General features: G+C 41.4%; 1 protein-coding gene across 1 annotated transcript in view; it reads right to left on the bottom strand.

Moving 5' to 3' along the window:
* FRRS1L (ferric chelate reductase 1 like) overlaps positions 1 to 15,003 on the bottom strand; it is a 107,783-nt gene that overhangs the window by 54,005 nt on the left and 38,775 nt on the right. Inside the window, exons 2-3 of the mRNA XM_085606844.1 lie at positions 12,849 to 12,933; positions 6,916 to 7,054 (exon numbers count right to left, since the gene is read on the bottom strand). Of these exons, the coding sequence (XP_085462970.1) occupies positions 6,916 to 7,054; positions 12,849 to 12,933 (224 nt within the window). The remainder of the gene's footprint in view (positions 1 to 6,915; positions 7,055 to 12,848; positions 12,934 to 15,003) is intronic.

Raw genomic sequence — 15,003 nt, 5'->3', positions numbered from 1 at the left:
CCACAGGTGCCTAAAGTCGGTAGTAGAGTCTCACGATGTGGGAGAATGACCTGCGTTATAAAGCGTTTGGCTGCTGTGCCCTGACTCCTCTTGATGGCAGGGTGTGCTGTGCAAGGCAGACCACAGGTACCCCGAGTCAGTAGCAGAATCCAGTGCTGTGGGGGAATGAGGCGCTGTAAAGAGCTTGGCTGTCGTGCCCTGACTCCACTTGATGGCAAGGTGTTGTGGGCGAGGCAGTCCACAGGCGCACAGAGTTAGTAGAAGAGTCCAGTGCTGAGGGAGAATGAAGGGCAGTATAAAGAGCTTGACTGATGTGGGCTGCCTCCTCCTGATTCCAGGGTGTTGTGGGTGATGAAGACCACAGGTGCCCAGAGTAAGTAGTAAAGTAGACTCATTCTTTTATCCATCCATTGTCTAGTTCACAATCATGCGTTTCACAGGTTAGTCTTTCTCTGGCTTCTTTCAGGCCACCAATACAGGTTTCATAATTGAAAACCACAACACAGAGGCTCCTATAACATATTGATCCTTGTACTGACCATTGCATAGGGTGTGAATATGAGCACCTTGATTTGATTTTGTTAATGTCAACTAGCCTCGAAAAACAGAGAGAAGAGCTCAGACTTCAAAATCCATGTCATTGCTCTTGCTCCTCTTATGAACCACATGTCTGTTGTTATAGGAGTTTTTATAGATTTCATTGGATTCTTTGTGTTCCTGATTAATGGAGGCCGTAATCTCTGGCCCGTCCTTCATTCATCTGGTGGGATTTGACTGCTTATTCATAATTTTTTTAGCTCTGCATTCATCCTTGGGTCTGCTCTCTTATAATTGACCAGAGATACTCAATTTTTAAATCTGGTAATATTCCTGGGGATAAGAACAGTCTTTAACATGACTTGGCTTGAGCAGACACGTCTGAGCTCTCGTGCCCTCATCAGAATCGAAAAAAGTACACAACTTGGAAGACTGAAGGTGAGTAGGGCAATGTTTAGAAGGATTGTAGGAGGTGTGGGTGCAGGATACCATTGTATAGGAAGACAGAAACAAATGGATATCATGATTTTAGTCAGACTATGCATAGAATTTACACAACGAAGATATTTTGAAATGTATTCCTCTGCTATACACACTGTTTTTGCTCCAGTGCTTCGCACTAAACTCCTCTGCACACCCTAGGCAATAGGGCTATGCAATAACTTACATTTCTTTACACATATTTTTTTTTACATTTTCTAGTTGCATATTAAATACTTACACAAAAACTCTAACGTCTGATAGTCCATAATAAAACCAGGAGAAGCTAACTGAACACGTCTTAAGCGATGGTACTGGGACAATAATTATTTTTATATTTATAATGGAATTGTATAATGCAAATGAAGCCCTAAGGTAACAGAGTGATATGCATGAAATGAATAGGTGCAACCTAGAGCAAGAACAGAAAAGAGAGAGTGAAAGTGAATTTTGATTTATCAGATATTACTTGAAAAGATGCACTTAATAGAAGATGGCATCACTGGACAAATTCTACAGAGTTCCTTGAGGTATTCACCTACATACCTTTTAGACTACTTCGCTGTTTTCCAAAAACCTAAAAATCACACTCATTCTAAGGAATCTATCTGAACATGGGGCAACATTGCTTAAAGTTGGTGCTTGTGTTCTCAACGTTTTTGATGTATGTGTTTCCATTGATTTGCTTCCTTTGCGGACTACCAAATTCTTTTTTTTAAACAATGGCTACTGTTTTTGGGGTTTGAGAGACTTGGGAAGCACCCAGAGCCACCCTGATAAGTCTATACTAGAAGAATGTATATTTTTGGAAAATTCAAAGGATTACCAATGTATGGCCATATCCCGAATGCATGTAGAGCCTTTACTGGCTCTCTATCAAGGAACTAATTCATTATAAGGTGTTATGCATCATGCAATGGTCTTTTTTGCAAACTGGACCTAAATTGTTATCTAATCTGATTAAGCCTCACTTGCCTTTGCACATATTATGATCTGCATCCCTCTTTCTCTGGAAAATTCCTAGATAACCAGTAGCCCTCTAAGATGGTAGATCATTGAGAGTACTTAGACCCTAAATCTGGAATGGTCTTCCTTTACAGTTGTATATTCTGACAAGCCCTCTCAGAAAAGCACCTTTTTCTGTTAGCAAGACTTCATGTGCCTTTTCCTTTGTCTTTTTGTTTAAAAGCCGTTATTTGTGCGTTATGTTGTCTTTTGTGCAGGTCAGCACTATGATGCCTCTGGTGATAGTATGCTTTAGAAATAAATTAAATACATTACATTTACATGTTGCGATCCTCCAGTCTTATTTATTGGGGACTTTCATATGCCACAATTATAAAGCAAGAGATTATTTTAGGTCAATGGTGCATTCAAGTTTTATCTAATTCACCGAAACAGGCTGGAAAATATCTATGTGAAGATATTTATGCAAAATAATTAATCACAAAAGCCAGTTGTCATCAGTGGGTGACAGCTGTGCCTGCCTGTTGTTAAGCTGATAACCAAGAGAGAAAAAAACTAAGTCTGGATTCTATTCAAGAATCTTTATCAGCACAGTGGGGAGTATTCCGATTTATTTAAATTTAAAATGATCTTCACCAACTAGAACTATTAGTGGCATGCTTCATCCTCAGGTCCTCACCCAAGATACCTGGTGTACCTGGTCGGGCTCTACGCTGTAAGACAGTGGAGCTTTGATTGTATTACTGAGGGATCTCTGTCTAAACTTGTCTGCAGGTCTCCTGTGTCTTGTAGACTTTACTAAAGGATCATTTGGCAATAATAATAATAACCTTGAATTTGTAAAGCGCACAGCTACATCCGAAGTGCTTTCTCGGCGCTGGGGGCCCTCGGGAAGATTAAGCGACCTATTGCCCAGAGTCACATGGTGCTGGGCTGACCTGCCGCCGGCGATCGAACCATGAACCTCATGGTCCGGAGTCAGGCACCCTGGCCGCTGCGCCACACCTCTTCTGCATAGCTCTGCATAGCTTAGAGGACACGCTTAGGTTCTTGGGAGGGGTGCTTCCCTTGACGAAAGTGTGACAATAGGGTCCGAACATCTCTTAGACTCTATGAGGCGCTAGAGTCAAGACAGAAAAATTAAGCACTGAGAAAGTACTTCTTTAATAGTTGCATATGTAAGGCAGGCACAGACAGAAACATGCTTGAATTGTACTAACTAATATTGACTGCTCAAGTAGTATTTAGTCTCAGATATATGATAATTAGGGATCCGTATAGAGAATTGGTCCTGAAGAAAGGCACCTACCAGATTTGCAACTGTTTATGGCTGAAACATGTAGATCTGTTGACTTGGGAGTCCATAAAAACTCTATTGACACTTTATGCTGTTTTAGCCTTGCCTTCAATTATTAGAAGTATTTCATCTTTTTAATTCTGCTGTGAATGTATATCTACCTTTTATAAAATGTGTAGAGTAAAAAGGCTTGCAAACATTCAAAAAAACAGCTTCAGACTTTAACTAAGAGTGTACACACATACGTTTATATACTATTTTGATAAAATATATGTTAACTTTTCATTCTTGTTGGAAAACAGTTGTGTGATGCAATATATCCCAAGTAACCACTATTATTAAGGAAATATTATAGAAAATATTACGGAAATAAAAAGGAGAAAGTATTAAGATTTTAGGAAAGGGTTTAAGGGCCTCCAATTTAAAATAATGACTTTATCTATTTGAAAGTTTTACAAAGTGCTGTGCATCGTCCTATTGGTTTCTTTACAACACGGTATGCTGGAGCAGGGTTTTCTATTTAAACTCAATCTTCAGTTTATGTTTTATATGTCATAATTAAAATTACTAAGAACTAATTATTAAATATTAATTGTTGTTGAGTGTTTTGACTAATCAACCTTACTAATGAAAGAATTACACTTGGGGATGCAATTATGTGGCTTAATTAATACGTGAACTAAGTTGGTGAGCAAATTAATTAAATATGTGTGGCTAAAGTGATATCTGTTATGTGTTTGCGCTTTAAAATAATATGCTGTAATGCTTCTTTATGTCGCAAAAGGCGAGATAATTACATACACATAAGGGTATTAGTGGGAATTATCACTGTATAATCAATACGATGTAGTAACGTTGTTTTGTGTTTCTTTTAATTAAGATTGTCCATTCTGCCCTATTGAAAGATGGCCGACATTTACAGCCTGCATTTGAGTAGATGAAATACGAAGAGAGGCCTCGCTGAATATGGTTGAAACCATGACCTCGGCCTCTGTCTGAAGGTAAAAGTTGTGAAAGGACAGCAGCTCTGGGCTCATCGCCAGATATTCTTGGAAGAGAACAATTGTCACAATGAACATTTTGATAAACTTGCGGTGGCTTCACTATAATTCCGGAGAAGAGCATCTATGGATTTTGCGAATGTAGTTTGTGCTTCCTTTTTCCGTGTTTTTATTTTTGAGATATTCGAGAGCGGAGGTTTTTTTAAATGTTGCGAGCCAACATCCTTTCCTGCTCGCTCTGCTCAACGGACGTTTAGAGCTTGTTAGTAACTTTTAATGTGTAAGCTTTAGTATAAATATTGTTAGACTAGTGAGGGTCTAAGGCCACTTCTTCCCGAACTTATGCTCGAGAGGATCGATGCTGATCGAGAGGACGGCGACTCGGGAGACTCTTTGAGAGACCTGTCCTAACATTTAGCTAGAATAGGTAACTATGAGAATAATGTTCTTGCTATTAGATGACTTTCATTTGAATTAATTTAGATAAAATAACCTTTGTTTGAATTACAGTGTCGGGTGGTTATTTCTTTGTCAATTTATTGAGATCTCAAATGTGTTTTAATTGTTTAAATCATGACTCGAGACAAATCAATTAGGTTGCATTGACCTCAGTTTAGATGCAGATTGATTTAGGAGTTCTCTCGTATATTCAGTGTGGATAGGGTAATAGAATGAATGTTGGTGTGATGGGCCCCAGTGTATGATGAGTGTATGTGCGTATGACTGTGAAATTACTCTGTCCGTGGAAGCAGGGAGAATTTATAAGCTCTGATCTGCAGCAGGTACATGTCAGGTTAAAAGATACTGCCAAGAGATGGGCGGTTAGTAGTCGAAGTGCATGTCAGGCATTGCCCTTGCTGGTATTCTTCCTTCACTACCACAAAATCTAGACATTACTCAACAGCTGTATGAACCACTCAGCTTTTAAATGTTTTCTGAAGTGCAGATTGTTGGGTTCTGCCCTCAAGGTCCGGTTCAGGACATTATAAAGCTATAGTCCTTGAACTTCTAGGCCCTCATTACAAGTGGTGCAATTTCACCCGGTGAGCTATCTCCGGGTGGAATGGCACCACCCACAATTTGAAGCATCTCATGAATTATCAATTTGCAAAACTTTAGACCCAGTAATTATTACAGGCCCCTGAGACAACAGACCTGCTTTGATGCTGTAGTGGCTGGTGCTGCTGGCAGCTGAACAGCACGGCACACCTGACCCTTGCAGCAGCTTGAAGGGGAGCAAAAAATGCTCCCCCAGATAGGATGAAGCACGACTAACCCCTGTTCCTCCTCCTATCCTTGGCCTATTCTAGTCACTTACCACCTGACAGAGCAGGTAGAAAATGTCTGCAATTTTCTCCACAGAATTGGAGGAAACCACAGAGTAAAGGACCGGGGTGTGTGTGTGTGTGTTTATTCCCCAATCAGGGAAGAACATTTGTAATCAGCGTATTTTGTTGCATGAATAGTGGCCACAATCTGTAATTCTGGCCCTAACGTATCGACGCACCACAATACACCGAACTTGTAATGAGGTCCTTAGAGATCAGCCTTTATGATTAAGTATCTACAAATTTTGTTGAGTATTATAGTGTAAGGTAGCTGATTAGACATTCCTTGCTGGAAAGTAGTTTTGCGTCTGCAATGGACTTTTGTTCTGAAATGTTTTGTGGATGATACAGTAATGTTTAACCTCAGCTCTAGCTTCACAGGCAGCGAATGAAGTACTTGGAGTGCAAGGGGGATCTCTAATCCCTCTGAAAGTGTAGGCAAGAGCCGCCTGCACAGTGAAAACACTGAGCGACTTTAAAGCAGCCACTCTGTTTTTCACAGGAGAATGCACTGCCCCCAGGGAAGCACGGGTTTGGGGCTGCCCTGGGGGCAGCGCATTCTATGTAATAGGGCGCACTTTCTCGGTTTGTGCCCGGCGTACCTCTTTTAAGGTGCACCATGCGCAAACAGGGTAAACGCGCCCTAATACATAAAATGTGTGCATAACACTTTGTAGTTGACCAGTTGTTTAGTCATCCAGTTGTACCATCATCAGAGAATATAGCTGATTTTGATGATCTCTCAGAGTTTTGTAATTTTTGACTCAAAAATATCAGGAGGCCGATCCAGTGCTGTGAAGATGTACAGTTTTACGACTTTCAGATTTGAAAGCTCTCGATTTTATGGTAGGATTCCACTCATGGGAGTAAATAGGTTCTGTTGAGCCCACAATGACGGGTTTAATTAGCTCAGAGGTGCCCATCAGACCAGTTCGACTGCACAATCTTTTAGTAGCAGCCAATAATGGAATAATTATAGGGCTTTAAGGGAGTGGGTAGTCTTTTGGGGTGCTGAATAGACCCCCTTGTGTGGTACCCTGAATAGCAGATTTATTTTTGGGGCATTGGCAATTGCCCTGTTGCTAAACACGGTGATCTGGAGTCAAGCCAGTATTGAACTTGCTTCGACCTCAACTATATCTTTGGACCTCTTCCGGATATGAGGAAAGAAAACATATTTGCATAATTGTTCAAAATTAGGCCCGTGTATTGTGAATAGGTGCACTTGTAGTTTTCTCAGATGGCAGATGTAATGGAAATGCACATATTAAAACAACAAGCATCGCTCGTGTCAAGTTCTTCTCACCATTTTCTTGTCAGAAGAAAATCCCACTGCCACCCAGCCATTGGTGTCAGCGCTCATTTCAAACTCGACATCAGCTCCGATACGTCGATAACTGAGAAAATAGTCACAGGTTTCTGCATTGCACCCAGGTTTGCCATACCTAAAGTATTTGAAATAAAAATCATGGAGTGGAATAAGGGGAATGTAATTAATTTATAAATATAAGTACACTTTGCATTATAACTCTGAAATACTTTATAATACATACATTCCTAAGAAGACATAACACTTAAGAGTGTGATTGGTCACACCAAGGCCTTCACTGACATAAGAGGTTCGGTAGACCACATTATATGGAAATAACATTTATTGCAAATTATCACTCTTCAAATGGCGTCCACGAAACAGTACAATAGCACATTTATATTCAACAATAAGAGGCAATCACATATTCTAGAGCTGCACATTATTAGAGGTGATACCCAACATATTAGTAGATGATCTTTAATTCTCAGCAAGAAAAACATGAAACCACAAAAGCTCGGATTAAAGCAAAATGTAGTGTTTATGAACATAAAAAGGCATTCTTACATTGGGTGAAATGTGTATACCATTCAAAACACACAGTAAAGCAGCCAAACAAAATCTTTGATGAAAAGGCTAGCCTAGCCCTAAATGGAGAGTACATCTAAATAACAGGAATACACAGACGCGTGTATAATGTAAGTCGTATATGGTATTGCTGGTCAATAAATAAGTTACTGCTCAGCCATTCCTTTACACAGTGATGGGTGAACCACACTGGTGAGCTTGTCAGGTTAGGCCAAGCTGCATATCTATGGGGCATGTTCCATGTAGATGGTGCTTGCACCCTTCCACCACTGAAGCTCTATGCCATTTTGGCATTACAAAGCAAGTGGAGGAATAAGAAACATGGCCTAGAAAGAATTCACATTTCAGCTAATCTTAATCTAGGCAGTGTGCTGTGAGATACCAAAGGCTTTCCTAGAGACATGTTGGAGCATAAGGGGAAGGGGTGTCTCAAGGATCAGGCCCATTCCTCAAAACCAGCAAAGAAGCCACATTGCCATTTTTAGTGCATCCACTGGCCAGCCGTTCACACCTGCACTACCTCTCCATTACGAACGTTGGCCAGCAGCTGACCCTGGGGAGGCTATGAACTGAAACTCTTGCGCAAGCAACAGAACTTCTTTTTTTCCCTCCCAAAGATGGTGGACGAAAGAGAATAATACCCACTTAAGCACCGAACCCTGTCCCGCACATCTGTGATGAATTTGCACCATAGGATATGCTGATGCCACAGATGGAAGTGAAAACAGTGGGCGCGATTAGTGTCCACTGGTTTTACTTCCTGATTGGTGCCTCCCCTACACTGATGCTAGGTGGCACAAGTAGGAGAGCATTTTTACTAGGAGAAGTGTGGAGATGCTGGGTGGGAAGAATTGTCTAGATACATGCAGATTCCTAAACTTTCCCTGTTCTAAATATGAGAACAAATGTGTCCTTTTAGACGAATTTGGGGTTTACAAGGCCTTCTGGGTAAAATAATTTGTACGATTCATTCAAATAAGAGTATCCTGGACTCCTCTGGGTGGATAGTTTTCAGACACTTGTGGGTTTGGTAGGTTTCCCTAGGTGATGGCCTAGCCCCACCCTATATACCCCTGTTACACTCTTTACCAAATCAGGAAATTTTTTGACAGGAATGTCGATAGATCAAAGTTGGATGGATATACAGATTCAGAAAATTCCTCTCAAAGAAATAAGAAAAATATGTATTTTTGCCAAAGTCTGAGGTTTGAAGGGTATTGTGGGTATGAATGAGTTGTGGGATCCATGCAAGCCACACCTACCTGGACTCCCCCGGATGTCTAGTTTTTATAAATGGTTGTTTAGGTTTCCCTAGGTGGCCACCAATCCTGTCCAAAATCAACAGCTGCCCACATTGCTAAAAAAGGGTTGTTTTTGAGTAGAGAAATTTGATCTGTCGAAGTTGTATTTTTACGACCTTTTCAGCTGCAGACGCGAGGCCTATCCACAAAGTGTGGCAGTGTTTTTACCCAGACAAGTGTGGGACTGTTGGATGGCATGAATTTGTGGATCTCTGTAGATTCTGCAACTTTCTCTCAAAGGAATATAAGGAAAATGCATGTTTTTAGGCAAAGTTTGAAGTTTACAATGCCTTCTGGCTAAGAGAAATATCATGCAAACCACTCAAGCCAAATCATCCGGGACTCTCCACAGTGTCTCCTTTACTGAACTATCTGAGTTTGGTAGGTTTCACTGGGTCACAGCTGAGCCCAGGCCCAAAATCAACAGCTACCCATATTGAAAAAAAAAGGTTGATTCTAAGTGAAAACATATGATCTGCCTATGTTGCATATTGGAGCCCTTCTAGTTGTGGGCCCTGGGCCGACTAACACAAGAAATATACTGTTCTATCAGGGCAAGTGTAGGAGCACGGGATGGTCGGAAATGTAGGCCATCCTCTCCCCACAGCCATTTTCAGAACTTTCCCTCACAGAAATGTGAGGATAATCCACGTTGTTAGCCAAAGTTTGATGTTAGCAAGGGCTTGTGGGTAGAAACATGTCATGAGATCTATGCAAGTCACACCATCCTGAACTTTCCTGGGTATTTCGTTTTTAGAAATATCTAGGTATGGTAGGTTTTCCTGGGTAGTGACTGACCTAGGGCCAAAATTCCACACTGTAAAAAAAAATATTGATTTTGCTGGGTTACACATGTTATCTCTAGGTCCTGGGAGAGAAAATTGTTTGTTGATGCCATTTTTCTAAGAAAACATACGCTTTCTTGCACTGCACTTCTTTCACCAAAAAAATCCAAAAGTTAGCTATATTTTGACTATTTCCTCAGTTCCCTCCAGAAGAATCTACAAATCCTGGGTACCTTTAGAATTCCCAAAAAGTTTGAAGCTTGGTGAGGGTGGCTTATGTGAAAAAGATTTATGAAGGCATAAGAACAGAGTACCCCAAAAATAAAAAAGGGCTCAGCACTGGGTATAGAAAAGCCTCAGCAGTTAAGGGGTTAGTTTGGCGAGGGAGGAGGGATGATGGCACCACATAGATGACCTTATTTTTAGTACATGCCTCAGTGAAGGTAAACATGATATCAAATTACACAAATGGAGACATAATAACAACAACGCATTATAGCCTTTTTAAGGATTCGTAAAGCACTGGAGGTATTCTATTCCTTATAATACATGATCAATCAATTAAGAGAACTATAGAAGAATAAAAAAGCAAACTCTATATGTGCAAAGTTTTAAATGGAAACCATTGAATCATTTTCTATAAGATTGTAGCAACCATTATATATAGAAAGTGATGGAAGAAGCAATTGAGGAGAGCAGCATCAGTCAGACAGAAAAAAACTGAATATCCACTGTTTTGTCAGGGTGCGCTTATAATGTCTACTCAGTTGCAGTTAAAAAAGAACGGGCAGCCTAAGGGTTGCACAGTAAAATGTTTCACTGGGGTTTATCCTGGGAGGTGTTAAAAGCAAACAAACTACTTAAAAAAACACTTCGTTAAAGACAGGAAACACCTTTATTCTATGAAGGTCGAAAGCTAAGCTTTTTCAGTTTGATCACTTTATTTGATATTAAAATAATAAAGGAAAATAAATAATAATGTATGTTATAAATACACAAAATAAGATAAGTGAGAAAAATATTAATAACGATACTAACAATGGTGTAGCTTTGCTCACAAAAGACAGTCTTAGTTCACAGCCGCATTTCAAGGTTGGTGGGGATAGAGAAGATAGCCGTATCCTGGTCCTGTGCCACCAGAGTGATTGGGTGGTTGGGTCAGCCTAGGTTGGTTTAGCCTAGCTATGGCACAGATTGTAATTGATCATCGGTCCCCCAGGAGTGGATCACTTGGCAGTTTCATAACTGCACAGCGAGATGGGTGAATCTCTTCAGGTTATCTCACTAGCTTCTAATGTTCCTTGACCGACTGAGCGGGCAATGTGGCAAAAGGGTGCATTATTGAGGTGCTGAAGGTCTTTTTTTTTCCGGGGGGGGGGTGCTATTTTCTAGTCAGTCTATTTTGTATCTATTTACAATGATATCCAGTCGGTTAGGTGCAGTGTGAATGACAATTCAGGTACAGCAGGTGGCAGGCCAGTCTGCCCAATTTTATAATATGGAAGGACGGCACTGGTATGTAACCTGGTCTATCGTTTAGCATTGGGGATATCATATCTGTGCTGCTGCCTTTCTCTCCCCAGCATCGAAGATTTTGATGCAGAGGGACACCCGAACTACAGACCACAAGGTCATGAGGGGGAAACGTTGCAATGCGGGTGTATCTCTGCGTGCCTGGTGGGGCTCGATTCATGCTGAGTGGGGGGAGTGTGAAGGGCCAGGAGAATTGAAGCAAACCAGGCTGTCTGCTTACTCTCTATCAGCCACAAAAGTCATGGTGGGGGCAGAGGAGGTGGCATAAAAAACACACAAAAAAGCTGGTTATGAAAAGGGAGATGTGCAGGTTGTAGTGCAAATAAATAAAGAAAAGGGCTAAGCACTCTTTTATCTAGCATGCTGGACTTAGTAATAGAACCATGGTCCACCAGGACAGACAAAGTGTACAGAGTAGGTTTATGAAGAAAAGCTCTCACATCTCTTAGACATAAAGAGGCACCGGAGTGGCTGAACTAATGTTCCAATAAGGAGGAGGCAGAAATTCTGCTGGGTCATTGTGTGGTGAATTTCCATTGAACTGAAATATTTTAGAACAGGGAGATGATGAAACATCTGAGACTGGCCAAGCAAATGTGGGGACTTCTCGGGAAAAATTAGAGGGGCTGACAGAGTTTATGAATGGTTATTAGTGTTGGCTTTTGGGCAGCAGGAATAGGCTGTGGATAATTATGGTTTAGAATTCCATTTGTGAGTAGAAATGAAGCGAAACCCGAACTGGTGCATGCATGCGGCATTGCTCCTGCGAAGGAGAAGCGTGAATGAATTTATCCTGGCAACTGCTAATAGTTTGTTTGGAGGAGATTTGTCTGGTGGGCGCGCAGTTCAAGGGAAATATCTATTTGTGTAAGGCCATGCTTATGGACCAATATGTGTGCAATTAAAAAAAATAGACAAATCCAGTTCTACTTTTGCCTGGGTTAGGTCTAACACTCAGTTTCGAGGGAAATTATTTATTTATACTTTTATGTCCTTCCATTGTACATTTTTGTATTGCATGTCTTTAATTTGTGCACACTACAAACTGCCTGTTATTAATGTTCTGATGTCTTAGTGTCTCACATAGCCCCCATAAAATATGTCCAATTAAAGACAGATTTTAACTTATCACTGTCCAATACTATGTAAGGATAACTTATCCTTATTATCATGAAATGTCCATTTTGAATTGATCGAGAAAGCCGGGGAAGTACTTCTGACTTCAGCTTTTAAATGTCCTAACTTTACCTAGCACAGCTTGTTTTGGCTGAGTGTTTACATTCCCCTCCTACATTATCTTGTTGCTTTTGCATGCAGTTAACCTTTGATCCTGTGGAAAACAAACACTCACCAGGCCTTATTTCAACAGTACACCACCAAGAAAGAAGAGCTGAGCTGGAGGACAGAACGAGATTAAGAAACCTTGCTTGCTTCAGACATTTGACACAAACTTCCTTGAAAATATCCCAAACACGATTATCTACAAACCTTCAAGAAAATGGGAAAAACTAATTTGTACCAAGTCCATAAAATGATGCTTCATGGTCAGCCCATTATTTAGGTTGTCTGGCTTTTGCTGCTATACTTAATGCATCAAGGACACATCATCAGAGGCCATACTATAGCTGGTACGTAGCTACTCATCATTACCTGTGTCAGCAACCTCCAGCAGGAGCAAATGAGATGTCAGGTGTAGAATGTTGAACATTGTTTGACCACTAACCTGAAGCATCCTTTAGTTTTCCCACAATCGTCTACTCGAATCCTAGCAAAGGGATCCACTGGTGGAGCAGTGGGGAATGGGTAACCTGGAAAGATAGAAAGCAGAAATAACTGTAGACAGGATGTTCATTTACCAGCACTCGATTTAACGCACTGATACAAACGGTTTCTTGGCGCTGAGCAAGATAACAATACAATTAACACAAGTATGCGGGTTTAAAGTGCCAGGTTTTTATAGAACGTTTGAAAGGCGACAGCTCAGATGCAGCTCTCAGGCCTATGAGGAAAGAATTCCACAGTTTTGGCGCCCACACCTTAAAATACTGTCCTCCCAACTTTGATTGAACAAAGGTCAGAGTTGAGGAAGTAGTGCGAGGAGGATAATAGTGTTTGTGGAAGCATGCACCTATTCACTCACTGAATGAAGGAAGGAGCTAAGCTATGGAGTGCCTTAAGGACAATACAACAGAACTTGGACTGTATTCTATACTTTATTGGCAGCCAGTACAGTTATCCAAGCAGTGGAGTTCCAGGGGCAATTCTAGGAGCTCTTGTTATCACGCTAGCAGCTGCATCGTGTACCATTTGCAAACTATACTGCTCAGTGGCTGAAAGACCTAGGTTCACTGAATTAGCATAGTTCAACCTCAAAGTGATCAGAGCAATCACTACTGTTATAAGAGCCTCAGTAGCGAGATAAGGCATAAGCGTTTTAATCTGTCTCAGCAGTAAGATACATTTTGCAACCAGGGCAGGTTTCAAGGTTTCATGCTAAGTTACCATTGATGACCCCTCCCCCCACGCTTGTTACTGCATCATTGGGAGTGGGCAAGGTAACCATCTCAGGTTGCCAGTATGAAATAGTCCAAAGGTCATATTTGTTATTGTTCTCTGAGTTTAATTTCAGCCTGTTAAGTCCCATCCAATTCAAAAAAGCGTTATGTTTTGGAATGCCATTTGTGAGAAAAGATTTTAAAAATCCTGAAAATCACTGGTATACATGTAAAGTTGACATACTTTGCAGCGAGATATTAAATAAATGTGGAAACAAGGAGAAATCCTTTGGAATTCCACACTGTAAAGTTGCAGGGCTTGAAAAAGCCCTGTCTAAAATTGAAATGCTTGAGTTTTTAAAGCCAGTCACCTCTAGACGATCCCCCAAAATTACATGACCGATTAAGTTGAAGGTGGCTGAGAGATCCTTCAAGAAGGGGCGGCTCCTCCACGTGGGCGGAGGAGTGTCGCCTCACTGCTTTACCGCAGTCCGAGAAGCAGAAACATAAAATGGTATAAATATCATTTTATGTTCCTGCTTTCTCGCACTGCGAGAAAGCAGAAGAAGGGTTTGGTTGGTTCTAGGGTTGGGGAGGAGTGGCTAGCCCAATCTTGTGGGCGCTGACTGTTTGGTCGGCCTCAGGGCCGACCAAACCAGTCATGCACACTCTCCTGTTTTCTCCACTTCTCCACCCCACTTCAATTACCCCCAAAGGTGTAAAATAAAATGGTAATTCATAACCATTTTATTTTTCATGCTGCTGTCCTGACACTCACATCAGGATGGGGGTGGGGCCGCTGCTGAAGGACAGCTGCAGGGAGGAGGTTGGGCTGTGTTTGTACTTTTCAACGTGGGCCTGTCTTTTGGGCGGCTGTCTTGCGACGGCCCGCCACTCATGTGCACTTTGAAACCTCTAACCCAGCTGTTTTAAGACATCTGGGTCAGAGTAAATGCAGGGATCCAGTGTCCTTGGGAGCAGCGAGAGAGGCCACACCAGCCAATCAGGGTTCTGCTCTCACGAACACTGGTGCCCGCACTGCATCGTCTTGTTGAGAAGAGGTCCAGAGCTGAGTTCGTTTTTTTTTCTTCATTAAACTTAATTAAAATAGTTGCGTGTGCATGCCCGATCGCTCACCCCCCCAGGTAGACGCCAGCCGCCACTTGTCAAAACAGCAGCATTTTTGAATGATTGCCATATGTTGCCATGAACAACGAGGCACTGAACATGGCTGCAAAAGGACTGCAAATTACTTGTTTAAATATATCTTGAGGACAAGGAGTCCCTGACTTTCATCACCAAATTGTGCAGTGTCCCTAAATCAACTTGAGGTATTTCACATAGACCTGCACTACTGGGTTTCATCAGCACATCGACTGCTTG

This window comes from Triturus cristatus, chromosome 5_2 (assembly GCF_964204655.1).
Source record: "Triturus cristatus chromosome 5_2, aTriCri1.1, whole genome shotgun sequence".
NCBI classification, from domain to species: Eukaryota; Metazoa; Chordata; class Amphibia; order Caudata; family Salamandridae; genus Triturus; species Triturus cristatus.
The sequence above is the reverse complement of the archived record's forward strand: the minus strand, read 5'-3'. Positions and strand labels throughout refer to the sequence as shown.